The 27,629-nt window shown below is 39.6% G+C and overlaps 1 protein-coding gene across 3 annotated transcripts in view; it reads right to left on the bottom strand.

Annotated features, from left to right (window-relative positions):
• The window catches only part of FNDC3B (fibronectin type III domain containing 3B), a 323,327-nt gene that overhangs the window by 35,426 nt on the left and 260,272 nt on the right, over window positions 1–27,629 (bottom strand). For 2 of the 3 annotated variants that reach the window (XM_090273940.1, XM_090273949.1), the window contains exons 12-22: window positions 26,516–26,640; window positions 25,173–25,347; window positions 23,244–23,330; window positions 21,913–22,051; window positions 20,019–20,090; window positions 17,586–17,704; window positions 15,793–15,898; window positions 14,724–14,896; window positions 13,408–13,521; window positions 12,928–13,077; window positions 8,112–8,392 (exon numbers count right to left, since the gene is read on the bottom strand). In XM_090273940.1, coding sequence (XP_090130066.1) covers window positions 8,112–8,392; window positions 12,928–13,077; window positions 13,408–13,521; window positions 14,724–14,896; window positions 15,793–15,898; window positions 17,586–17,704; window positions 20,019–20,090; window positions 21,913–22,051; window positions 23,244–23,330; window positions 25,173–25,347; window positions 26,516–26,640 — 1,541 coding nt within the window. The remainder of the gene's footprint in view (window positions 1–8,111; window positions 8,393–12,927; window positions 13,078–13,407; window positions 13,522–14,723; window positions 14,897–15,792; window positions 15,899–17,585; window positions 17,705–20,018; window positions 20,091–21,912; window positions 22,052–23,243; window positions 23,331–25,172; window positions 25,348–26,515; window positions 26,641–27,629) is intronic. The other variant, XM_090273959.1, reaches the window with a different exon arrangement.

Here is a 27,629-nt window from a genome sequence, read left to right as displayed (position 1 = left end):
CTGTCTGACTCCACTGTGCTACTTATGAACTATTCCGGATGTATCTGCTAATAAAGCCCACCTCGTCTCGTTAGGATGAAATGATTTATGATTCATTTCTTGACAGGATAATGTAGTGCATGACATAGAGTAAGGGCTCAGTAAGTGTTATTTTCATCCCCATTTTACCGAGCAAAAAGAGCATGCATGAGCGTAACAAACAAATCTACCTTTAGTTGTTTGCCAGCTCAGTATGAGTCAGACCTATAATGAGGCTGCCAAAAAAAGTAATGTTAGGCAACCTTACTTACGGTTGCATTTGGAAAACAAGTAAGGGGATGGTCTTGCCCTTCTCTGAGCCAGCCAGCCCGCCCTATTTCTGGAGGACTGGGTGCTACTCATTAAAGAGGCCATCAAGAACCCTGGCTGGTGTGGCTCAGTTGGTTGAAAAGTCACCCTGTAAATCAAAGGGTCGTGGGTTTGATTCCTGTTCAGGGTACATGCCTGGGTTGCAGGTTCGGTCCTCAGTCCAGGCACGTGCAAGAGACAACCAACTGATCTTTCTCTCCCTCCTCCCCTCCTTCCCTTCCCTTTTCTTTAAAATCAGCAATAAGCACGCCCTCGGGTAAAGGTTAAAAAAAATAACAATAAAATAAAAAAATAAATAGACCATCAAGAAACAGAACTCACCCAAAGAAGAGGATGGAGGTTACAGAAAACCCAACTAGTCAAGACAGACTTTAATGAAGTGAGGATGGTTAAGTAGGAGACAGCTGACATAGTAAGATAATGATGACTAGGTACCCCTGGGAACCGCTAACCACAGTTTGCAGGAGTGGGATTCTGACTTCTGTAGTTTGCAAAAGTACTCCAGGTGATTCTTATATAATTAACATTTAAGAGTCAATGCTCTTGGGCAGAGGTTCTCGAACTTTAACAGGCCCCCAAATCTCCTGCAGGGCTATTTAAAGCACAGAGTATCTGGCCACACCTCTAGTTTCTGATTCCTAGGTCTAGAGTAGGGCCTGATAATTTGCATTTCAGCAAGTTTCCAGGTGGGGCTGGTGTTGCTGGCTCAGGATTCAGTTCTAGAGGAAGGCCCAGGATCAACTGTGTAGGTTTTAGATGGAAAGAGGTTTTAACAAGACAAAGTTATTTACAAGTGGAACTGACTACCTGCTGATGAGAAGCTGGACCCACTGCCCCCAAAGAGAGAGTGCTGAAGCCAGGGCACTGGGAACAGGTGACACCATGTGACCTTGTCTCAGTCAGCCTGCAAAGACTATGACTCTGTGGCTGGATGCACGCAAAGGAAAACTACACCTCTGTTATCAATAGCACTACTTTCTCTCCTCAAACCAAAACAGAAGCTCAATTTCAAGTTTAATCTACGCTTAAAAGTAATGCCTTTTAAAATAGTGTTGTGAACTAGAGGAACAACAACAAACAAAGCCCAGTGCGAGTACAAGGAAGGAAATCATCAAGATCAGAGCAGAATTAAATGACATAGAGACCAAACAAACAATTCAAAAGATCAATAAAGCCAAGTGCTGGTTCTTTGAAAAGATAAACAAAATTGACAAGCCTTTAACCAGGCTCCTCAGGAAAAAAAGAGAGAGGACCCAAATAAATAAAATCAGAAATGAAAAAGGAGAAATCACAATCAATACCATAGAAATACAAAGGATTGTAAAAAATTATTACAAACAACTGTATCACAAGAAATTTGACAATCTAGATGAAATGGACAAATTTCTGGAAACATATAATCTTCCAAAACTGAATTAAGAAGCAGCAGAAATCCTTAACAAACCAATAACAACTACTGAAATTGAAGCAATAATCAAAAAACTCCCGGCACACAAAAGCCCTGGACCGGATGGCTTCACAGGTGAATTTTACAAAACATTTAGGAAAGAACTAACTCCTATCCTTCTCAGACTATTCCAAAAAAACCAAGAGGAGGAAAGACTCCCAAACTCTTTCTATGAAGCCAGTATTACTCTTAATTCCAAAACCAGGTCAAGACACAACAAGGAAAGAAAACTAAAGGCCAATATTGCTGATGAAAATAGATGCTAAAATCCTCAACAAAATATTGGCAAACCGGATCCAGCAACACATTAGAAAGATCATACACCACGATCAAGTTGGATTCATCCCAGGGATGCAAATCAATTAATATTCACAAATCAATTAATGTTATACACCACTTAAACAAAATGAAAGACAAAACAAACAGAAAAAAATGATCGTATCAATAGATGTTGAAAAGGCATTTGATAAAGTACAGCACCCATTTATGATGAAAACACTCAGCAACATGGGAATACAGTAGAGGGAGCATACCTCAACATAATAAAGGCCATATACAAGAAACGTGAAGCCAACATCATACTCAATGGCAAAACCTGAAAGCATTTCCCCTGAGGTCAGGAACAAGACAAGGATATCCACTCTCTCTATTCCTATTCAACAGTCTTGGAAGTTCTAGCCTCAGCAATCAGACAAGAAAAAAAAAAGAAAAGGCATCCGAATTGGAACAGAGGAAGTAAAACTGTCATTATTTGCAGATGACATGACAGTGTACATAGAAAACCCTAGAGACTCCACGAAAAAACGACTCAATAAGTGAATTTGGCAAAATAGCAGGGTACAAAGTCAATATTCAGAATTCGAAGGCATTTCTGTACACCAACAATAAAATCTCAGAGATAGAAACTGAAAGAAAAATCCCATTTACCATAGCAACAAGAAAAATAAAGTACCTAGGAATAAACTTAACCAAGGAGGTGAAAGAACTGTACTCAAAAACTACATAACACTGAAGAAAGAAATTAAGGAAGATACAAATAAATGGAAGCAAATACCATGTTCATGGATGAGAAGAATCAACATCATTAAAATGTCCATATTACCCAAAGCAATTTACAGATTCAATGCAATCCCTATTAAAATACCAATGACATTTTTCACAGACTGAGAACAAATGCTTCAAAAATTTATATGGAACTAAAAAAGACCCCAAATAGCCACAGCAATTTTGATGAAGAAGAACACAGTAGGAGGAATCACAATACCCGATATCAAACTATACTACAAGGCCACAGTAATCAAAACAGTCTGGTACTGGCATAAAAACAGACTTATAGATCAATGGAACAGCATAGAGAGCCCAGAAATAAACCTCGGTCTATATGTTCAACTAATATTTGACAAAGGGAAAAGGAACATAAAATGGAGTGAGAAGAGCCTCTTCAACAAATGGTGCTGGGAGAACTGGACAGGGTCATGCAAAAAAATGAAACTAGACCACCAATTTACATCACACACCAGAATAAACTCAAGATGGATCAAAGATTTAAATGTAAGCCGTGACACCATAAAAGTCCTAGGAGAAAACAGAGGCAGGAAAATTTCAGATATCCCACATAGCAATATTTTCACTGATATATCTCCTAAGGCAAGGGAAATATAGGAAAGAATAAACAAATGGGACTACATCAAACTAAAGAGTTTCTGCTCAGCAAAAGAAAACATCAGCAAGATGAAAAGGGAACCAACCATATGGGAAAATATATTTGCCAATAACATCTCAGACAGGGGATTGATCTTCAAAATATATAAAGAACTTATACGACCCAACAACAAGAAAACAAACAACCCAATTAAAAAATGGGCAAAGGACCTGAACAAACACTTCTCCAAAGAGGACATACAGAGGGTCCAAAGGCATATGAAAAAATGCTCAACATCACTAGGCATCAGAGAGATGCAAATAAAAACCACAATGAGATACCACTTTACACCTATCAGAATGGCCATCATCAACAAATCAACAAGCAACAAGTGCTGGCGAGGATGTGGAGAAACGGGAACCGTACTGCACTGTTGGTGGGAATGCAGACTGGTGCGGCCACTATGGAAAACAGTATGGAATTTCCTCAATAAACTAAAAATGGAACTGCCTTTTGAACCAGCAATTCCATTGCTAGGATTATATCCAAAGAATCCTGAAACACCAATTCAAAAGAACCTATGCACTCCAATGTTCAGCACAGCACTGTTTACAATAAGCAAGTGCTGGAAACAACCTAAGTGCCCATCTGTAGATGAGTGGATTAAAAAACAGTGGTACATTTACACAATGGAATACTATGTAGCAGAAAGAAAGAAGGAACTTCTACCATTTGCAACAACATGGATGGAACTAGAGAGAACTATGCTTAGTGAAATAAGCCAGGCAATGAAAGAAAAATACCATATGATATCACCTAATACAGGAGACTAATGAACAACACAAACAAACGAGCAAAACTGAACCAAAGAATACAACAAGGATGCCAACTTGTTAAACCAAGCACGCCATTGTCCGGGGACAGCCAACTGACCTGGAGTCTGCAAGATCCTTCCCCATGTGGGAAGGCCACCCTCCCCTCCACACCCCCACTCTTATTAAGGATTTCTAGACCCAAGGGTAGGTAGGACAACGACCATGTCTAGGTTGAAGCAGCTAGAGGAGCATGAGACCTTTGCCCATTGTCCCATATAAGATTATAAAGGGTCTTAAGTCTGAGAGGGGGAAATTGTTATTTTTTATTGTTATAAAAAATTAAATTTTTTTTTTTTTTAAAGAAGAATACAGGAAAGGGTGAAGCCCATGAATGTATATGCATAACCCATGGACATGAACTAAGGGGGGTGGGGTTGCTGGCAGAAGGGGGATACTGGGCAGAGGGGAGCAAAGGGGAGAAACTTTGGAACTATTGTAGCAACATAATCAATAAAATATACTTAAAAAGTAAATAAAATAAAATAAAATAGTCATGTAATTCCAAACAGGGTGTTGGTAAGCCGTTTTCTTTCTTTTTTTTTAATCCTCACTCAAGGATACGTCCATTGAATTTTAGAGCAAGCGAGTGAGTGCACGTGAGAGACAGACAGACAGACATTGATATGAAAGAGAAACATCGGCCTTCTGAATGGGGACCGGGAACCCATGACCTAGGTATGTGCCCTGACCAGGAATCAGCGAGGGATCCCCTGGTGGACAGGGCAGCACTGCAACCATTGGAGCCTCACGGGCCAGGGCAAGTCAATGCCTCTTTTTGCAAACACCAACGAAGTGATGGATCTATTAAAATACCCTTTTTGTACCAGTAGAGGTGCACATTTCTGTCCCCACAATACAGAGAGAACACTCAGTGAGAGAATAATTTGTAACTACTGCAAATTAAAAACAGAAACAAAAACAAAACAAAGAAACAAGTCCTTTACCGAAGCCCCATAGCCTGCTGAAGATGTTTCATTCCACATTTTTATTGAGAACATCATGGTCTGTTCGTTTATATTTTAACAAACTTATGGGTCAAAAGGGTGATGTAAAAGTTGATTGGACCAAAATTACATCCTTAGTTCCTTAAAATACTCATTTTATACTTCACTGTAAGTGTTGCAATTGTGTTTTTGAGACAAAAGAACAAGACCATGCTGACCAGAGTCCTACTTTGGAGTCCCCAATTATGTACTATAGAAACAAGTATGAAGTTATATAAAGATGATCTTAAATACGGATATTAATCTTAGTACCTTAAATATGAAACATCCAATTTATTTACTGATTGGCCAGCAAAGACTCAGTCTAAGTCTTTTTCTTGGGGGACTGATGGGGTGGGGTGGGGAGAACACACAGCATGACTAGAGCCAAAGATCTGACTTTCCTAAGGCTATTCAACTGTCATGCAAGGTCTAAAATGGTATATTCCAAGCTATCCTGCCACGTTGAGAGGCGACAGCTTCCCAGTGTGATTTCCCACATTCAGCTCAACAGATTAGCCTCCATATTACTACTACATAGAGACCTGAGGCATTATCTAATTCTAAGTTCATTCTCCAGATGTCCCTACATTACTGAACCATTTCAGCTCCTCCATAACAGAATCTCTTCTGAGGAACTTTTTAACATGTGCAAGATATTTTTTATCATTTCCACTGCAACTAGCATTTCATCACGAAGCAATGATTCCCTACATCAATCCTTCATCTGAGCTGTGGATGTCTTTCTACAAGTCATTTGACTGTGTGTTGACTAGGAAAAGTCAGCATTCCTCCAAAATCATCCTTCTATTAACCTTAGAGTTTATAATCCCTTAAGCCCCCTGTGAGGCAGGCACAAAGTCAGGAAAAGGTGAAGTTCCTGAGCTAACACCCTGTCCTAAAAGACCTTTTATGATTTCAGATCAGAATGTTCAGAGCACTGACCCAAGGATCTGCGGCTGCTGTAGGGCAGACAATGGGTGTGAATCGGTGACCACAAAGCCTTCCAGTGAGTCCCTGAACCAGTGGGTCTTCTTGATAGGTTTTCTGGCCTCATGTGGGGCTACGTTCAAGCATTATACTGGACATCCGGTGTCTTAATAACAGCTGGGGGATGACACTGACTTGGCTGGTTTCCCCCCAGAAATATACCTCCGGGTCAGGTTTCCTTAAGAGCCTCATCTTGGGGGAAATTCCCCGATGTCAATCGAGGCCTGGGCTTTATCATTTCCCCAGCACTTGATTGGACTGCTCTGAACACAATGGGCACTTACACTCATTAGCATACAAGAGTGAAGCCTGCTTTTCTGAAACTGACTTAAAAGGTTATAACTAAAGGAATGCCCTTGGCCTGCCCCTTTGTTGTTTCTGATTCAAATTCCACTGTGAACCATCCTAGCCATTCTGAACCCTAGGACTTCCTCTCTGAAATGTCAATAGGGCTGTGTACAGTGTTATTTTCAGCCTGTGATGGGTGTCACAATAACTTACTACCCTAGGTTGCTATTTAAGTGTCCCCTAGCTCTGAGTGCTCCGAGGGCAACAATATAGTTTGTCATTGTTTTATAGAGTAATAGTGCAGAGTACTGTGCTCAAAAGAGGTTTCTTAAAATAAAAGACCCTGTCATTGTTTTGAAAAGCAAAATGAATATACTTATAAGAATTATTCACAAAAGATTTGGTAAGAGAGAAAAAAAAAAAGCAGAGATAATAAGATATGGCAGGATGGAACTTTTGAATCTTACAACTGATTAGCTGATTCCTTCTTCCACCTCTGTAAATAGAAAAGGCACTGTACCAGACTACTGAACTAGAAAACACTGCAGAGAGAAAAAAAAAAAAAAAAGTGAAATAACAAATATTTTTCTTCATTCCCCTGCCCTAACCCAAGAAGACTGGTTTTGTTTGATGATGATCTTGGTGATGACACACATTACAATGCATGTTTACTATGCACTTACTGTGACTGCCGGGCTGCATATAAGCATTTAATATTAAATGATTTACTCTTCACAATATGCTTATGAGGTGAGTTACCTTGTTCTCACTTAGGGAAGGAGAAACTGAGACACAGAAACGGTCTGTAACTGGCCTAAAGACAGAGTTAATGACCTGAATCTACGCTCTCCTTCACCTCCTCAAAAAAGCATTCACTCTGACCAAGGGAGCTGTCCCAATGGGGCACACCTGTATAATCCCTGATGGTTCCTGCGCTCCTCAAACACTAACAGTGAACTTTTTGTTTTGAGGGCGCTGTGGCAACATGGAGACAGAGCTAAATGACTGGAAATGTTAGAGTAGAAGGCGTGTGAGAAGAGGAAGGAGAGGTGACTAGCTCCCAGACATAAAAACACTGGGGAAAAGAAAGAATGTAGCTGTTAACTGAGTTTTACATAATTTCTTTCTCTGACCACTTGTGAAATCCCAGGTAACCGCTACATTATGAATTCTTTGTAACACTGTGTTTGCTTTTGGGGAATCAGGAAAAGATTGGAGCTCTGCCTCATGGGCAAGTACATGTTAAGGACAAAGGATGTCCACAGAGGGATACGAGCCACAGTAAAAATATAAAGAAAAGTGTTTACCAAGAGACCAAGAGGGAGCAATTGACCTAAAGTGATGGGTGAAATTGTGCAGATTTATAACAGACTCATAAACTACAAAGCAATAAAAGTATTAAAGCTGTATTTGCATTTAGTACTCTTAAATATAGTAAGAATGGCTAGAATTCACTCACTGCCCTGAAGACCTTGTAGGGTCTGTAGGCCCAGTACTGATGAGTCCATACAGCTTGATTTCTCCTCCCCTGCACTCACCGGTACGTTGTTTCTGGAAAAAGATCTTTCAGAACGTGGGTGGTGGTATTGCCCACAGTGATGCAACTGTCTCCAAGATCGATATTATAAGCAAGGATTTCAGACCCATTATTGCACGGCTCTTCCCAGTTCAGTACAAGGCACACAGAAGGTGAATCAGGGTAGGCATTGAGGGTCTCCTCCTCCAGGACACAGAGAGTAGAGACAGGGTCGGGGGCAGATGCTGGTGTCTGGCAAAGGACAAGCTCACTGTATGGTCCTGCTCCAGCTTGATTAACGGCCTAAAAGACAATAGTAAGAAATTACCCCATTGTACATTCATTCCAATGCTTCCATGTCAGGCGCTGCGAGGTAAATATACGATTTACTTCTAGAAATGTAGGTAGAAATAAACCCTAGAAAATGTTCAATTTTACCTAATAAACACTCTCCAAAAAACACCAACCACATCTTTTCTGTTAAGCAAAAGATAAGGACATCACCCTCATCATCTCTTACGAAAAATAATTTTAAAATAACCCTTTATATTTGTATGGCCCATGGCAGGTTATATACTGTCTTATGTCATCTTCACAATAACCATCTGAGGTATACAGTAAATACCATGTACTATTCTTATCTGCCTTTCACAGATATATAGGCAAAGCTGGGACTGAAATTCATTAAATCTGACTTTCAACTCCAGTGCTGCTCTAGAAGAGCAACAGGAATTTTGGAAAATGTCTCTACTGTTTTTCATGTAATTGATCAAGTCATATCTAAAGTCAATCCTCAGCCCTGTCTGATTTTACCTGAGAGCAATAACTGATCCCTTTCTCACGCAGCACTCTTTTCATATACTTATTCACCTGGTCACCAGGACCTATACTCTTGTTCTTACTGACCTGCTGTTGCTTCTCAATCACCTATGCAGGTTGCTAGTTATCACCCCGATTTCTCAACAGAGAATGGCCTCTGGACTCAGGCCTGGTATACCTCTGCTTTTCTGCTCAAACTTTTGGAGATCTTACCTTGTCTCAAGAGATAAATACCATTTATATCCTATTTCCAAACAAATTTACTTGTGTAGCTTGGACCTCTGCCTTAAATGCCAGCCTAATGTATGTAACTGCCCTTTGGTATCTCCACTTGAATGTTAACTAAGCATCTCAAACTCAAGTGTCCACACAGTGCCTCCTCTCCACCTCACCATACTTCCTGTTAGTTGTCCCCATCCTTTAGCTGGTTCAGGTCACATCCCTGCGGCATCACTGGTCATTTTTCTTCCTCTCATACCCAGGCCATCCGCACATCCTGTACCACCCTAGTCCAATCACACTCTCTCTCATCTGGTCATTGGAATGACCTGGTATCTGCATCAGCTCTTGCCCCATAATCTGCATCCACAACAAGATTACTGTTTAATTATTACTTGAATCCCTTCAATAGCTTCCAACCACATTCAGAATAAATTTTGAAGTCCTCATGATGGCCTACAAGATACTATCTGATCTGTTTGTTCACCATCACCCTCCCATCCCCATTCTGACTTACCACTTACCGCCCTCCCCCTCAATTACTTGGCTTCAGCCGCACTGGCTTCCTCGCTATTCCACAAATTTGCTCCCACCTCAGGGCCTTTGTACTTGCTACACCTGCTGTCCAGAAAGCCTTTTTTTCTGCAGACGTCTGCAGAGTTCTCTTGATTATATTCTTCAGCCTTTTTAGTGAACCCTCTTTAAACAACAAATTTAAACTTGCAGTCACGCCCTCTCTCACCCCCTATGATTTTCCTCATTTCCTATTTCCAGTCTTTGCCTTATTTGTCATAATGGCATTTATCACCAACATAGTGTGTGTGTGTGTGTATACACATACATATATATACACATACATATATATATATATATATATTTTTTCATTTAGTTATTACTCTAATTAAAACAAGTTCCATAAGAGAAAGGTTATGTTTGGAGAACCGTTGTATTCCTAGCAACTAGAATAGTACCTGACACAGAGATATGTGCTCAGTAAATGTTACTAAAAACATTTTTCCTTATAAAGAGAAAAACATTTGGCAGCCTCCTTATAAAAGTGAATATATTCTAAAGCTTAGTTCTCATTTACATCATAGGAGAGCTTATGAGGACAATTACAAAACTTAAAAAAGCCTGAGCTCTTAAAATAAAGGTTCAAAACAAAACTTAAGAGTGTTTGTGTATTACTGTTAATTTCAAAGAAGCAAGCTAAAAGCATTCATTTGCTATCAGATCTAGTCCTATTTCATGATAACTTCAACTCTTTTTGGTAAAATTTTAATGTTACAATTTATTTTAAGATTATATATTTAGAGATTTTATTTTTGGGTACAAATTTATCACAGGGCCAGAAAAATAAGACAGAGTGGAGCTCAATGCGCATAGCAACAAAGGATTCATATCACCATAGAAAAGAAGGAAAAGAACATAGCTTTTAGAGTTGGAGCTTTGTCCAAATCTTGATTCCACTATTGCTACCTGTGTGATCTTCGGTAAATTATATCTCTGAGCCTGTTTCCTTGACATCAAATGGGGACAATACACCTAGTTCACAGGATTATTATAAAAATTAAATTGGTTAACATGTAAAATCCTGGCAGCATGTCAGACCAACAGCCGGTGCTTCACGTCTCTCCCTCCCATAGGGAAAACCAAGAACAAAATAGCACATTTCATACTTAAAAAAAAAACCAAAATATTTTAAACTAATTTTAGACTAATGGAAAAGCTGCAAAAATAGTACAGTAAATTTCTGTATCTCTCTTACCTTGTTTTCCCTAATATTAACACCTTACAAAATCAGAATGATCAAAACAAGAAAATTAACATTGGTACAACTATACTAACTATATACAGACCTGATTAAAATCTTACCAATTTCTCCACCAATGTTCTTTTTGTATTCTAGGATCCCACTTTCTTTTATTAGCTTCATGCTATGGGAAATGTTTTCTTGATTTATACCACTTATTATAACTAGTTTTCAAAGGAAACAATTCAGAAGAAGCTTTGAACAAATAAAACTATGCGTATAATAAATAATATGTTTAATGTAAACAGAATTACTTTGGCACTTGGTAATTAAAATATCCCCAAGGAAGAATATACAAATTTAAAAATTGTTCAGCAAACAAGCAATGTTTCATCCAATTTTTATAAAACACAGTATAGGTGTAACAGTGATTTAATTTTTAAGGGACCAAGTATCCAACAAGAACGTTTGGATTTTAACCTTATTGTGTAGTAATGTCAAATGTAAACAATTCATATGTGGTCCATAGTAACCAAGAAATCAATACAGATTGAGCAGACACTTTCCCCAGCAATACTTCTTTAGCACAGCAATGGTGGCCTTAAAAGGACTATCCCCTTCATGAGGTCTGACTCATCTTATGACAAAGAAGTATTTGAAATATTTTCTACTTCTGATTGTCAAGACAGGGAGGCATGATCACTATGCAGGCTCTATTCTTACCAATGTATCTTTTAAAATGCAGTTTGAGGAAGGCAATGCTAAGTGACACCACATACCCTGAAAGGAAAAAAGGAAGTAGAAGGACATTTGAAAGAGAGACCAAAACTCAAAAAGCATAGTGGCACAAAATTCTTTCCTGTGGTGACAGAGAGTGCCTTATTTATATCCTGCCTTGTTCCAAAAACAGGAGAGTGGCACATAATTTAACCTTTTCCCAATGACTCAGCACTGCTGTTATGAAGATCAGATACCGGGCTGTGACCCTGACTCACTGACAAGGGGTCAATTATGACCCAGGTGCTCCATTCAGGAAGGAAGGTGTATAATAGAAGAGTTTAGTAGAAATGTTTATGATAAAATAGGACTCAGAAAACCTTCAAGTGATTTGGAAAATTAACCTGTGAAGGGAATGTTTTCTCCAAAGAAGCCAGAGACACTGATGTTGATGGATTTGTAATAAGCAATTTGGTCTATGACTGAAATCAGGTGGATACCTAAATCTGGCATCTTTGCTTCTTTATCTACTTAAATCTAAATGTGTGTGAAGAGAGAATTCTTCAAGGTCAAGAAACACATCTGACAAGCCTTTGTATCTCTCCTCTTGATCATCCTGATCATCTTTTGATTTTGGCACAAGTAGTACTCAAGAAATGTTACTAAATAAATGGACAAAAAACCCTGTTTTCTCAGGACAATACACAAAATCATTTATCCAAGTCAATGAAGTCAACGTAAACCCATGACTATTGTTACTCTTAGGGGTTCGGCCAGGAGCCAATTGTTCCTGATGTTCGATGTGGACTCACAAGGGGGAGCTTACAGATAACCAACCTTACTAGTTCGCGGTCACCGAGAAGTGGGAGGTGGGCCCTGTGACCTAATGCAGACAAGTCCACACTGCTCTGATGCTTGTGTCAGGCCTCGTTTAACAGCTGATGTATAAAATTGCTGTCTTCTGCCAGTTCTAAGAGGCTTCCCACTGAAATATACATCTCAAAGAAATTCAGACAGAAGGATTTTTCCTAAGGAGCTGTGACACCTTTGTCTTGGGACTCAGTTATTTACTCAGGGAACTGATAAATAAGAAAGATGTGAGGGTGGTGAGAAGTAGAGAAGAATCCGGCTTTCTTCTTACATTTCAGGACCTCCTACAGTAGCAGAAATTAACTGTAAAATTTATTTTTATTTAAAAGGACTCTTTTTTTTTACCCCCATATTATCCCTCTTAGGATAGTATCTATCTCCATCACAAACCTAAGTTTCCCAGAGAGCCTTCTAAGGAACAGCAGTGCTTATGAGTAACCTCTGCGTAACGCCAACCTACCTGCAGTCTACAGCAATACTGCGCAGCAGGCAACAGGTCCCTTATTGCGAAGCCAGTGTCTGCCCCGTGATAAATGACTTCCAAGGATTCTTCATCTTCTCCCCATTCCAACCTGTACTCTGAGATGTCGGCACCAGAGCTTTCGGGACTCTGGAAAGCAGAATTTCATAATGTTCATTTCATTGAGAAGAAAAATCTATGTTAGTTGTATTCAACCAATCACATTAAAAGAGTGACATACCCCAGGATATTTCAAATATATACAAAAGGAAGGTGTGAAAGAGACACTCAACTTCCTCCCAATTCTGACCGTGGTAAAATTTCCATAACTAAATGCTATAAGCAAATGTCAAGAAAGATTAACATGTAAAAATCACCTAGAAGTGAATTTTGGCTTTGAAGAGGTTCCTCCTAACTTGCATTTGGAAGCAGATAAAGTAAAAGAAACAGAAATTGATGCAGAACAGGGGCCTGACTTACCTCCCAACTCACTAGGATACATCCATCAGGTGTAAAAGAAATACAAGGCGCTCTGCATTGTCCAGGAGGCCCTGCAGCAGTGGTAATTTCTGAGACATCAGAATAGGGGCCATACTGTAAGAGAAGAACACCCCCATGCTTGTATGTACATGTTTATGCACACACGTGCATGTGTTCATACATATGTGTGCATATACAAACTTATAGCCAAATAAGGGTTAGGCTAATGCCACCATCAATATAATTGATCTAAAAATTACTTAATGGGGTTTTCACTTGCAATTGCATGTGTGTATAAGTTTTTTCCTACATACATTCCCTGAGTGGTAGATGTGTATTACACATATATATTCTTATTCAAAAGAACTAGGAAGTTGGTTTAACAAACATTTTCTCTTTACTGTGACATTAGAAACAAAAACATGCTGATTCTTGACACAATACACATTGTGTTTTAACATTTCTCCCAAAGAACACTAAGTCAGATGTACACTGCAGTTTAATTTTTCATATATAAAAATCTACTGAAAATTGTTGGTTACCAAATTCAAAGTATTTCTTCTAGTTATTGGTATTTTCTGTTTTGAAAACTAATGCTCCTGTTACTGTTTCCTCAGTACATCCCCACCATCTCAACTATCTGAAGGTTAATTCTGTACTCCTCTTTTTAGTTTACTAGCAGTGATGACATTGGTCAGAGCCAACCACCGCTAGAGATTTATAAGATTTCAAGCGAACCATAATCACCCATTTTGACAGTGGAATATGTGATACTTCAAAGATTTAAGGCAAAAAGTAAAATAAAATAATTTCCAGACTAATGAAGTACATGACTATGTTTATCAAAATGGGAAAAAAGATAAAATTTTAAAACCCACGCACATTAAAAAAAAAAGAAAGAAAAAAAGAAACCCAAAAGCTCTCACATTTTTCCAAAACAACTTGCAAATATACTGGGTGGGGGTGGGAGGTCAGGGTGGGAGAGAAGCTCAGAAGATGACTAAAATCAAATACATGGTTAACTTCCAACATAACAGGAATAAACCATGGTTAAAAATAGTTTTTATATTATAAATTAATTAAAGATGAGAGCAAGTAAAACTCGAATCAGCCGAGTTGCACATTTATCTTTGTTACAGCAGAGGTCCCCTGAAAAGTACACAGTAACAAAATTTCCAATGCTGGGAATATGAAATCACAAGACACCAAATCAAAAAGATTTTATATGCATTTCTTTAGTGGTGGTCCAGGTTGGCTAGATACTGCTGAGGAATTTCAGGATGGTAGAAACCAGAGTGTAAAAACCTTCTACTCACCCCTCCGTCATTCAAAGCCCTCACTCTGAAACGGTACACGGTGCCGGGAAGTAGGTTGCCAACAGTGCACTCAAGATCCGGCCCGTGGTACACCTCTGATGCGACGTCCTCAGGCTCTGTCATCTCCACACTGTACTCCGAGACCTCGCAGCCACTTTCAGAGGCAGGAACATCTAGAAATGGAAAAAGTTTCATATCACATCATTTTTGTGCTTCCAGTTAACAAAAATCACATCTGATTTTCTACAAGGTTTGCAAAATGTCATGTAGGTGGCCCCTCTACAGTAGATTTCTTACAAAAAAACCCTCCCCCCCAAATAAAAGAGACAAGAGAAAAAGTTTCTGAGTCATTATCAATACTTTTCAAAGCAAGTACATTTAAGTACATTTAATGATGTTAATAAAACAATTTGAAAACAGTAGAACCATTAGGCAAATTTCCTTACATTCTAAGGGAAGGAAAGAAAACAGAAAGAAGAAAATCTCAATGTCAAACCAAAGGTCACATTAAGTCAAGACAGGTGACCTAAAGTTGGCGTGATATTTTATATTTTAGACATAAATGGTGGGAAAAAACAGTCTGATAGAGTTCCGCAGGTTTGCACTTGTAATTTTACATGCTATAAAGTGCTGATACAAGAAATACTAATATAACTTGAATCAAAACAGGACCCACACATGACAAAACAGCAAAGATGAGGAGGAATTAATGTTACCTCGTTTCTCAGTTTAATCTCTAAATGGAGCACAGCTTTTTTTTTTTAAACAAATGAAATTGAAATAATTCCTGAAAAAGACTGGCTGCTCTGAAACACTTTCTAGAGAAGTGCCCCCTGAAGGGCAGGGGATGAACAACGTGTGTGGCACCATCAGGAATAGGAGGATGAACAGTGAGCGAACATAAACCCACGCCAACACACTTTTAAAAAGAATATGGGCATTTTTCAACAGAAAGAAAAATTGGTTTTCAGAAGGAAGACTTTCAACTTAATTTCAAAGCATTAAGTCTTAAACTTGATCTCTAAATTGTCCCAACTGTCCATGTCAACGTGAAGATTTGTTCACTCACCCCACTCTAAGTGGACTTCTTTGTGCTTTGGTCTACCCAAAACCCTCGGTGGTCGACACTGACCTGGTGCAATGCTTAGTGTGCGAACAGGGAGACTTTCAGAACACTGCAGGAGAAACACCGGAGAGAATCACCTCTTAGTTACTGTGAACTTATTAGACTTCTACATACCAAGCAAATTCCACCCGTAACTGAAAATGCTACCAAAAGGGTGTTACACTTTACATGTGTACACATGGGATCTTCATATGTGTGTTTGAAGTGTGGACACATACTGCACAAGGCACTGATAAAAATGATTATCTCTGAAGTCATATTTGTAGATAGGAGTGTCGCATATCCGCAGCATACAGTTATTTTCCTTTAGAGCAAAATTAGAAAGACCCTTCATGAGGACAGAAGAGGACACAAAACAACATCTGGATGAAAATTTTAAATGGTGCCATAAATGGCCAACCATCCACATACAGAGCACAAAAGCAAATAAAGTCAGTATTAATCAACTGAGTCTGACATTAGCCAGCAGGTTCTATTAACACAAAAATAAGTAGGCCTCCTTTTGCAGGAAATGGTTGTGTAAGGCTGGTGGCGTGGAAGCTGAACGCCTTTCTGAGACAGCAGAGAACAAGGCAGAGCCATGCAGCTCAACCAAACTCATTCTTCTTCCTGAGAGGCCGTGCAGAGATGTACTCTAGACTCCGAGCAGCAGCACAGCCTCTGGGAGCCTCGTGCAGAGTCTCGCACACAGGAGGTGCCTGCTGGTAATCTGTGTCTTTGCTTTGGCTCTCTCCCACCCTGGGAGGCACTCCAGAGAGCTCTGCGTAAGAATGGTCTTACTGGACTTTCTTTTCACAGGGACTCTGCCTGTACGGGCCGTCTAAACATTACAGGACAGCTGTTTTGGAGGGCAGGGAGAGAAAATAACACAAGACAGCACTGGAGGTGGGTTGACTGGCAAAATGAAGCACCCAAATAGCAGGTATTCTCTTAAAGTCAACCCAGCACAAGGCTACAAGCTACCATCTCTCAAGCTCTTAATGTCTGTCTGTCTCAATAGTAATGGTTTCAAACCATAGTATTAAATATCTCTACAATAAAAATGTCTTTTTTATCATCTTGTCCTTCACTTTCTGGATGTAAGTTCCAGCCATTTAGACAACTATGTCACTTCTAGAACATTTCTTGTGTATTTATTAGGTTATTTTGAGCCTCTGAGAACACCGTGTGGTTGACACCAAGGCTCTCAACACATGAACGGCCTGTTCTGAATTCATAGAGTATGAAACAAGACACCTGCAGATGTGTACGCTGAGCGGTCCACAACTGCACGTGGTGCCATTCCCCTCAGTCGCCACAGATGTACATGGTTTTTATAGTAACTTTCCAGCAGATGGCAGTAAAGTTCCTTGAGGAAGGTGTGTCTCATGTTCTCACAAAATTGCCAGATGTGTTAACAGCAGACATATTTCATTTTGACTCTTATTTCCATGCTTTTCTATCACGGCAAAAACTGAGGTTCCCCTTATTTATCTAATACAAATTCCGGACAACATTCAGTTTTCAATAGTCACATGGGATCACAAGAAAGCGTTGTAAGAAATAACTAAGTGATAAATGCTCCTGAAAATATCACAATTTAGTTGAGCATTATCCGGGCCTATCTTTGATGTCCTCTAAAGCACAATTCAAAAAATGATACATTTTTAAATAGCAATTTTATCCTGATGTCATTAATGGGTTGTTTGAAGTTGACCAATGACGCTTACTTAAATTTATACCGTAACACCACCAACCTGACTGTGTCCACCAGTACTGATGCAGCATGCTCGGAGTTTGTACAAAGTGCCTGGTTTCAAGTGGGTGAGTGTGTATTCTGTAGCCGATCCACTGTAGGCCACTTCCCACTGACCTGCTGTAAAACAAGACTTGTGGATGAGTTCGTGCCTTTGGTCAAAATGTAAATAGAATAAACCACTAATTTATTAAAAAATAAAAGCTTTAAGTGGTTCCATGAAAACCAGCAACTCCTATTCTTTTTTTTTTTTTTTTAAGTAGCCAAAGGGCTCTCCTTCCATTTCCTTTCACAAGTTAAATATTAAAATAACATGAAGTCATTTTTAATACTAGGTGCTGCTGGCTAGACTACTAAATATCACCATTATTACATTTTCCGACTATGAGCGGTTTGGATAGTGGCACGCCGGGAGTGGGGAGAGGAGGCAGGGCAGCGTCAGGATAGCAGTAAAGTGGTCCTGGTGTGGGTGTCACCCCGGGGCCCGCTGGGCATGGGGAAGGCTGCTCAGTCATGAGGCTTCCGGTCAGTCTGTTGAAGAGTTTCTCCCTGTTTTATCTGCCTGGAGGTTGCAGTGAGGGACACTCAGTGAGATCCTCCTGTTACAGACTGAGTCCTTTGGGTAAAGGCCTTCTGTCTTCATGGCGCCCCACTTAAAAAGACAAAAATGCCTGAGAGTGTAACAAAAAGGAAACACTCAATATGTGACCCAGTTACCTGACCACTTCTTGAGATTAAAGAAAGCAATCGGGGTCACTGGAGGAGTCTGGGTGCCTGATGAAGCTGATGCCACCAGGGAGCAAGCTGCTTCAACCCATGGCCCGCCTCACCAATCTGGTCTGCTGGGACGCCTCTTCCTTCTGTTCTGCTCTCACTAATGCTACATTTCCAGTGAACTGGTTTACGAAAGCCTTTTACTCCACGAAGCTGTCATAGGGAAAATATTTTACCCTATTCTGTGATATTTTATGACAGTAACTTCCATGAATTAACACAGTTGCTTATTCAGTTAGATTTATAATTAAGTTACATGCACTAGGCCCATAGGAGAAGAGAGAACATTCAAGATAGTTTTCCTGACATTGCTGATTAGGAAATGTACTAACAAGCTGAATGGGAATATGGACCACTAAAAAGTTTTAACTAATCACTCCATGCACTAGCAAAACTGCTGACTTTAAGTCGAGAATGGCATCTACCTGTGGCTTGTCATCAGTGACCAAGACAGCCATGAAAATTCAAAATGCACACAGGTGTTCATAATAAGCCACTGCACATATGTACATGCCCTGTCTCTTAGGTAGGGTTTCTAACGTAAAGAATATGACTTTGTGTTGACAACAGCTGTACCCATCTTAAAGCATTCTCATGTTTTTTTGCTTAAAATAGGACCTGAGTAACATGAAAACCAAAGTACTCCAGCTGGTTACTGTAGTACAGAACAAAGGGCTAGCCACACACCTGGATTGCTTGTTTGTCAAAGTTACTGTTAACTCTTTTTCTTGCAGTACGTAGGGATCACTTTTGATTAAGACAGTGAATACAATGATTATTAGAATAATGAGTTAAATCATTTTTAAAGTTCCGATGACTATATTTTTTAAAAGCTTAATAAATTTTATTAGGAAGATCTAAGAATTTTTTAAAAGGCATTAAGGAGCTTGATATATACAACATTGTCCCACTTCAGTCCACACAGTATGACAAGTAATGAGTAAATAATCTAGCTCAGAAATCACAACAAAGATGAAAAGAACATTTTTCTCACTTGCTTTAAAAGTGTAACCCTAGTTACCAGCCCACAGTAATGCTGTATTGTGTACATGGGAATTGGTAGGCTACCAAACTCATTTGCTGTCTCCACCTTATCCTTCTTGCTGGTCGCCTGACACTCACTTTGCCTATGAGAGTTTCCAGAGAAAGTGTGCCAATAAAGGGGAAGAAAACTAAATAGAATTAGTCTATTAATAAAAACCTCTGGCTTAAAGAAATAACATAGAAAAATTTAAAACATGATAAAAATGTACATTTCAAGCAGATTTTGCTCTTTGATGCTGCATTTGAAAGAGAAAAACGGTCAATATGTGATTAAGATTTCTTATTTATTTATTGTTTTTCTATCACAGTTGTCCCCCCTCCTCCCTCTCCCACAGTCAATCCCCATTTAGTTGTCCATGTACATGGGTCATTTATACCTGTTCCTTGACTAGACCCTTCCCGTCCTTCCCCTCTTATGCCCTTCCCCTCTCCCCTCTGGTCACTGTCAGTCTGTTCCTTGTTTACATTCCTCTGGTTCTATTTTCCAAGATTTCTTTATTAGAATAGCTCTACCATTAGAACTAATGCTTGCCCACTATTACTATACAGGTGTTTATCACATTAGAAAACAGGGCTTGCTTTTGGATTTGAATAAAACCATTTCTAAAAACTTCACCTTCAGAATTTCCGTCAGTAATCTCCAGCAAGTACTTGAGTATTTCTGAACCACCATTGTCCTTTGGAGGATCTGGAAAGTAAGCAGATGCCATGTTAATTATGAAAGGATATTAATTTTTATTAGCAAATACCACTGAAACCCATAAAATCATTTAATATCATACAGCCTTAATTCTATATTTAACCAAAAGGCACAATTAATATTATTTCATGCAATTCCTTTCTTGACCAACAAAAGAAACAAAAACACCAAGAAACCTTAAAGTACTTAGAGTAGAACTGGCAAAGAACGTTTATTTAGTGCAACATGAACAAAACTCAAAACACGAATTGATTTTTCTAAGACTTATGTTAATTCATTTACTTTGAGAATTCTGAAACCCGCTTTCATATTCAGTGATTTTTATATAAGATGAAATATTGATATATTTCTTTTTAATTCACTTTTCACTGATCAGATTCTTTTGAAAGATGGATGATGAAAGAAAGAGAAGTGTAAATTTATTGACAAAATAAATAAAATATCAGAATATAATAAATCTGTACCATCTCAATTTGCTATTAATCAAACTTTATATTCCAAGTGAAACTAATATAAAACCAGAGTTGTGGATCAATGGGTACATACACTACCCTGAGGCACTTTGGATATTTAGTCCACTCCTAGATGCGTGCAAGTTTTCTTTTTTGAGCAGAAACATATTTTGCATTGTAATTTTGCAAGACTATGCAGAATTTACCTCTACTATTAGTCAGCCACCTCTATATTTTAGATGTACTCTCGGATTACTCACATGTAGATTTAGAAACTTTTATTTCCCTTCTCCTTTCACCTGCTATTTCCATTAATGTATACAGACTTCAGTAATAGTATTTAAAACGATAATTATAAAGCTAAATATTATGGTATATGGGTAATAAAAGTAAATATCTGGTGTTAATATAACTTTCTAAGATTTTCTGAGGGAAAAAAAAAGATTTATAGTCTGGCAAAAAGCACATATAGATTTTTATAGTTTCTCTTAATCATATCAACCTTCCAGGAAAGTACATACCCTAATAATTCTATTTCAAAATTATTAAATAATTCAAAACAGTTGTATATCTCAGTGATTGGTCTCCAACAATGATTTAATAATATTTTAAATTCCCTTTACATTACTTGGCTGCCACATAAAATATTATATTAAGTTTCTACTTTTTTTTTTTTTTTTTTGCCTTTTAGGCAGCTAATATTATGACAGTGATAATTACATACAAATCCTAAAAGTTTTACATGTAATTATAAATGTTTATCAACATTCTAATGGCGTCCATGTCCTTGAAATAATACAAAAAGCAGAGATGAGCCACAATATCTTTCTACCTGATGTCTGCAGTCACTCTATAATGAACTTAAATGTGAAAAATTCCTGAAGTTGAAGACCTCTGTCTGGTCCCATACAAATGACAACAAAAACTAAAGTTTTCCTAATTCATTTTAACGTGTACATTGTGTATGTTAAAATTTACTCATGATGGCATACCTAAATTTTTTAATTTATTTTCAATCTTAGCTTTATAAATTAATTTTTTACATTAAATATGACTGCTTTCTTATAAGTTATTGAAGAATGAAATGTATATTCAAAGATTATTACATCCAAATCAACACTACATTAAAAATATAGGAGGAAAACCATAGGAAAGTCAGAAAGTGAAATGCTTTTAAAATTGTCCACTTTACTAATTTGAGGGGTTCTCTGGATGTTTTTCCTATGTTTTTTTCCAAACGTGTAAAACTCCCGTAAGTATTGTAATACTGCCCTTTTATTTATTTTGGTTTGTCACTACTGAAATGAATACATTTAAAAAAACCCTGCCCCAAAAGGAGCAACAGCAGCAAAACATACCCCACTTGACACTGAAGCCATGCGATGTAACTGGGCCTTGAATGAGGGGTCTGGTAGGTGGCCCAGGCCTGTCGGGACTTGTCGTACAAACCAGGACTTCACTTGGACAGCTTTTCCCTTCCAGATTAGAAGCAGTCAGCTATACCACAATCGAGAAAATATTAACATGCTTGAGATACCAGCTATTAAATCAATGGTGATTTTTTAACATGGCATGATCAAGGCATCCATAAACTCACACAGACACACACACAGACTCATTTTCCCTCTCAGTCTCAAACTACTGATTTGTGTTTATGAAGTACTTATTTTCTGTGTAGTTGGCTGTTAACAATTAAAAATAAAATAAGGTGAGTTTTAGCTAAGGACATTTTTACCCTTTCAAGAACACATAAAACAAAGCCAGTACATCACCACCTTATTCTCAGGTTTTGTGGAAGGAAAACATGGAGGAGGGAGAAAGCAGATAGACGGGAATAACTTCACTTGTTTAAGAGGAAGGCAATGCCACCTTGTGGACAAAGGCTAGCAGTATCGCTCTATTCTCATAGCCAGGGCCAAATAGCAAAGGTTCCTTAAAATCTCAAACGTGATCATTTTCCTCAAATAGTCACGACCTTCACTTGCTAATTTGGCAGCTGTTTACTGAGTGACTACTACATGCACGGTACCATCATTTGACCCCCAATTTAGAGAAGAAAGGGTGGCATCTTATCTCTCCAAAATGCACAGTGTCCTATGAGAAAACAAGTGTTGTGTGCGGGGTCAGTAAACAGTGCTGCCGCAGCCTGCTTTTCTCTCTCTTGATAATCGCAAAGCACTGGTTTTGGCTACAACATAAAGTATTACATTGACATTAATGGTGGTTTTTAATAACCAAAGCAAAAGCCTAAGTGAGGAGGGAGCAAATAAAGAAAAAGAAAAATGGCTGAGGGAAAACAAACAAACAAAAGAACGGGGGTCAGAGGACAGAAGAGCAAAGGAAAACAGAGAGTAAAAGACAAATCTGATTAAAAGGAAAAGTAGCAAAGAGAAGGGTGTGAAGTGCAGGTGAGAGATGGGAACTGAGCATCTGATTTGGGTCTTCCCGGGTGAGGCCATCTGGCCCTACTGTAATACAATTTATTACAGCACATTACGACAGTTTTCTCTCTCAAAAGTAGATTATGAAATTAAAGTTTGGTGCGCATTTTATAATGTTACTTTAAAAATGTAAATGCACTGAATTTTAAAAACTTTTTGACCTGTAGAGTCTATTTAAAACAGTAAGTGGGTGAAAGGTAAAACAGCTTTTTTTTTAAGCAGTTCAGGTATCAAAATGAATGACTCACCCTGAATTTATACTGTGTGCTTCTTTTGAGATTTTTCACAGTACAGGTTAAATCATCTCCAGTGTATTTTGGGTGGAAAAGGTTATCCTGAAAAGGCAAAGCCAGAAAGAAACATCAGCACCGTAAAATCTGAGCATTAAACACCTGTGTATGTAGGATTTTTTGAATTGCCTCATTCTGTCGTCACCAGGAGGCCAGAGGTCTGTCAGCTACTGCAAAACTGTCAGAAGCCCTCGGTGCTGTGGACAGCACTGTAACTTTAGGTAAAAATCTCACACTACCACACTGTAACTTCTCCTGGGTCTGTTCAACTTCATGGGGGGTGGGGGGGCTAATACTAATTTAAATGAGAATGATGCTCTCGGAGAGAATATAAAAATTTGCTTTGGAACAGATGCCACTATGTGATTTTCTAAGACCAAACTTTCCCTGGTTAGTCAATAAAGATTTTAAACAAAGAACTTAACCACCAAATGGTACTTGTTACAAAGCAGTATGTACTTCAAAAAAATTTAAAAAATATTTAACAATGTTGTCCTGAAAAAAAGTCCCTTGTATTGATTGAGGTCTTCACTGTCAAGCTGCAATGTGCTATGCAATAAACTGTGGCTGAGATTTCTGACCACAGTGTCCTCTTCTGGCCAAGGAAGAAAGAGCAGCTTGGATGGGGAAGGCATGATTCTTTAAGAGGATAAATACCCCACTAAAAGCCGAATGTGCCGAATTCCTTCAATATTACTGCCATCCATCCATCCAACCATCCATCCAATATCACTGAGCACCTTCTATGCACGAGGCTCTCTTTTCTAGGTTCTAGGGGTTCAATGCTGCCCAGGAACAGACAAAGCCTTGCCCAAAGAAATTTACATGCCAGACAGAGAAAGTAATTAAAACAAAACCAAGCCTATGTATAAATATGAAGCATATCATACGGCGTTAAGCGCTATGACAAAAAATTAAGTTGGGTAAAAGGACAATGGTGAACCCAGTAAGGGACTGCTTTCTATAGCTGCAGAGAAATAAGGCAGCCACCTGCGGCTCTTCAAATTTAAATACAATTAAACATGCAATTCCTTGGGCCCACAACCATACTTCAAGTATTCAGTAGTCGGGTGGAATTTGGTGTTACCTTATCGGACAGTACAAACTATAGAACATTTTTATCATGGAGAGTTGGATTAGACAGCGCTATATTACAGGTCAGGAAAGGGCTCTTCAAAGGGGTGACGTGTGAGAAGAGACCTCAAGGAAATGAGGGAAGTGAGTCAAAGCTACCTGGAAGGCATTCTGGCTGCAAGGTTTAGCAAGGCCCGGAGGCCAGGCATGCCTGGCGTGTTCACTGAGACTACAGTGCAGGAACAAAGCCTCCAGCAGCCTTTGTGGGCGCTGCAAGAGCTCCTGCTTTTCCTCTGGAAGACAGAGGGCAGCCCTGAGATGGGAGGGGTTTCGGGCCCAGCACGGACATGATCACGTTTTTATCTGACAGGATCACTCAGGCTTCCTGGAGCGGGCTGAGTCTAGTACAGAGAGGGTGAAGGTGGGGGAAATACTTAAGCCATCAGAGTAATCCAGCGGTGAGACTATGGGGGCTTGTAAGAGAGCAGCAGCTGTGGAGATGTTGAGAAACAGCGATATTTCTGAGTAAATCCTGAAGGAAGATTTAAAAGGGTTTGTTGACTGATTATACCTGGATTCAAGGGTGATGCAAGGGCTTTTAGGTCCCCAAGTGAAAGGATGGAGATGCCACGCACTGAGATGGGAAAGGCTGTGGGAAGGACAGGCTGCTGCTGCTGCTGGTAGTGACAGTGGGTGGACTGAAGGGGTCAGGTTTCAGTTTGTGTAGCTAATCCCGCCTCACAGAGTCCTGCAGTTATGCCAATACTGACTCCCACAGAACGCACGCAAGGGTATGCAATTGGCAAAGCTTACATTTTCATCCTCCTGGATTTCCAAGGTGTAGGTGACCACTTCCTCAGGTGAACAGCCTTCTGGTTTATTCCACTGCAACGTGACCCATGTGACGCCAGCTCGAACAAGTCGTGGCGCAGAGGGCATCTGAGGAATGTTTCCTAACGTGTAGCATACCACCTCTTGGCTATAACCACTGTAGGGAAATAGACACAGGGACACACAGGTTCAGGAGCACGTGAAGAGCCGCAGCATTTTCAGTGAGGAAGGTGACGCCTGCCTACTGCCCAAGCTGCTTGAGTTGGAAAGTCTGGGGCTGAGAGGTGCAGTGAGCAAAGGAAGGCATTTTGAGATACTTTCTACCGTAACTTCTATTTGCCAATGTCCCCCTTTAGTCTGCTGCTTAACAAGCACACCACATTCCAGGACAAAATATAAGAACTTATTTCCCCGCAAAAGCACCTGCAGAAAGCACAACTTAGTGCAGTGTTTACCAAGCTATGAGCCACAGTCACCAAGGAGCCTTCGAATCAATGTGAGCATAAATGATGTCAGTCGATAAAATTTATGTTTTACAAATATATACAGTGCTATTTTTCAAGTTTATGGGTGCTTCCAATCATTTACACATTTTTGAACCATGAAAGCCTTTATTGGTATCACTTTTCAACGAGTGAACTCTAAAACTACAACGGCTATCATGGGTAGAGAAGGAGGGCTGTAAACCCTTGTGATGCTAAAAAGGTTTTTTTTAGGTTCAATAAAAGGGTGAGGAGCAATGATGTGCCAAACCTTTAGGATTTTCAATAAGCAGTGATGAAAGAGACTTTTCCCTTAATCAAGAGTTATTGAGGCTCCCCTGTACACCTGTCTTTGTCTTTCTCCTGCAGTCTCCAGGCTGTGACGTCCCGCAGTTCCCATTTTCTCCACTCCTGGAAGTATCTGACCTCAGCTGGACAACAATGGCTGGCCCAGCACCCCTTTCTTTGTATCAGGCAATACATATAACTGAAAAAGGTAACAGAATGACTAGCTTGCTAGAGTGTTTAAAGAAAAAGGCACCTGATCTGTAAAAAAAAAATGCAGCCCCGAGAGGAACTCCTTTGAATATCTGCACTGTTCCCTTCATGCTGGTTCTCAAGAGACGCCTCAGGGGGCCTTTGCATTACAGCTTGCTAGATTGCAAAGAGGCCACCCAGTGGCATTATCACCTCAGAAGAGGCCTCCTGCCCTCTGATTACCATTCCCTCTGGCGAAATCTCAACTTGGTTCAGTGTGGGGGCAGTGGCTGTCCTCACGTCTTCCAGCAGCACGAGAGGAAAACTCAGAATGACCATACAAATGAGGACAAGGCGACGCCATACCTGGTACCGATGTCGTTCCGGGCAGCCAGCCTGAATGTGTACCCCATCGCCGGACAAAGCTTTGTCAGCTTGCAGTGCTTCTGGCTCCCAAAGAAGCACTGTCTGAAACCACTGTTCCTTTTTCCCTGAGAGAAAAGTGAAACAACGCACATCAGTTAAAGATAAATAAATAACCATAAGAAAATGAAGGAACATTTTGAATAACTGTGTAACTTCCTAGTTTGGATGAACAAAACTAAGAGCAGGAAAGCTTCTAGCAAAGTGTCTGGGTTGCACATAAAAGTGCTCTCAATGACATGTCATCCTTACAGTAAGGCACTACAGAAAGTCCTGGAACTGAGATGAATAATGCACTATACTTGTGATATTTCTGAGGTGGCTTTGGTTAACAAAATGACTGTTGTCGGGCGCACGACAATGCCCGATTTCTGAGATCTTCCTCACAAAGGTTGGTCAAGCTGCCCGATCTGGCCGACTGAGAGGAAGCCTGCAGCCCTGGAAGGATGTCCGCTCGCTTGGGAAATGCAGTCCTTTCCAGTATCTGCCACACAGCCGAGGACCCTCTGTGCAGCTTGGCCGGCCACAGGAAGCCTGCCCGGTCCCTCCTCTCCTCTCCTGTCTCGCAGCAGCCACCAGTCTCCACACATGTACACTCCAGCGACGGTGAGCTATGTGCTCACTGATCCCTAAATATTGGTCACATGCCTTTGAGTCACCTCATCCGCTTCTGCTTTTCTCATAACAGTGCTTTGGACAATCTGGGAGCTCAATCACCGCTTGCTGAGGTGAAATGAATGGCTGATAAGCCCTTGGAACATCAGCTGAATTCATTTATATGTATTACAGCTACTCTTAAGTGTCTTATGGGACTGGGAATATATTTTTAATGCTTTCCTAGCCTTACATGATGCTTCAAATCCCTTGAAGTGAAAAGAAAACACTCCAGTGGGTTCTCTTAATAGACCAATGAGTAAGAAAAAGACAAAAAAAACCAAAACAAAACAAAACAAAAAACAGCAACTTGACTGCACTGTGCCATGCTCAGTGGCATGAAATACTAACATCAGCAGTTTGCTAGAACAAATATTTCCTACCCATAATCCACAGTATTTTA

This window comes from Furipterus horrens, unplaced genomic scaffold (assembly GCF_987537825.1).
Source record: "Furipterus horrens unplaced genomic scaffold, mFurHor1.1.pri manual_scaffold_1, whole genome shotgun sequence".
NCBI lineage: Eukaryota > Metazoa > Chordata > Mammalia > Chiroptera > Furipteridae > Furipterus > Furipterus horrens.
This window is presented reverse-complemented; position numbering and strand designations above follow the sequence as displayed.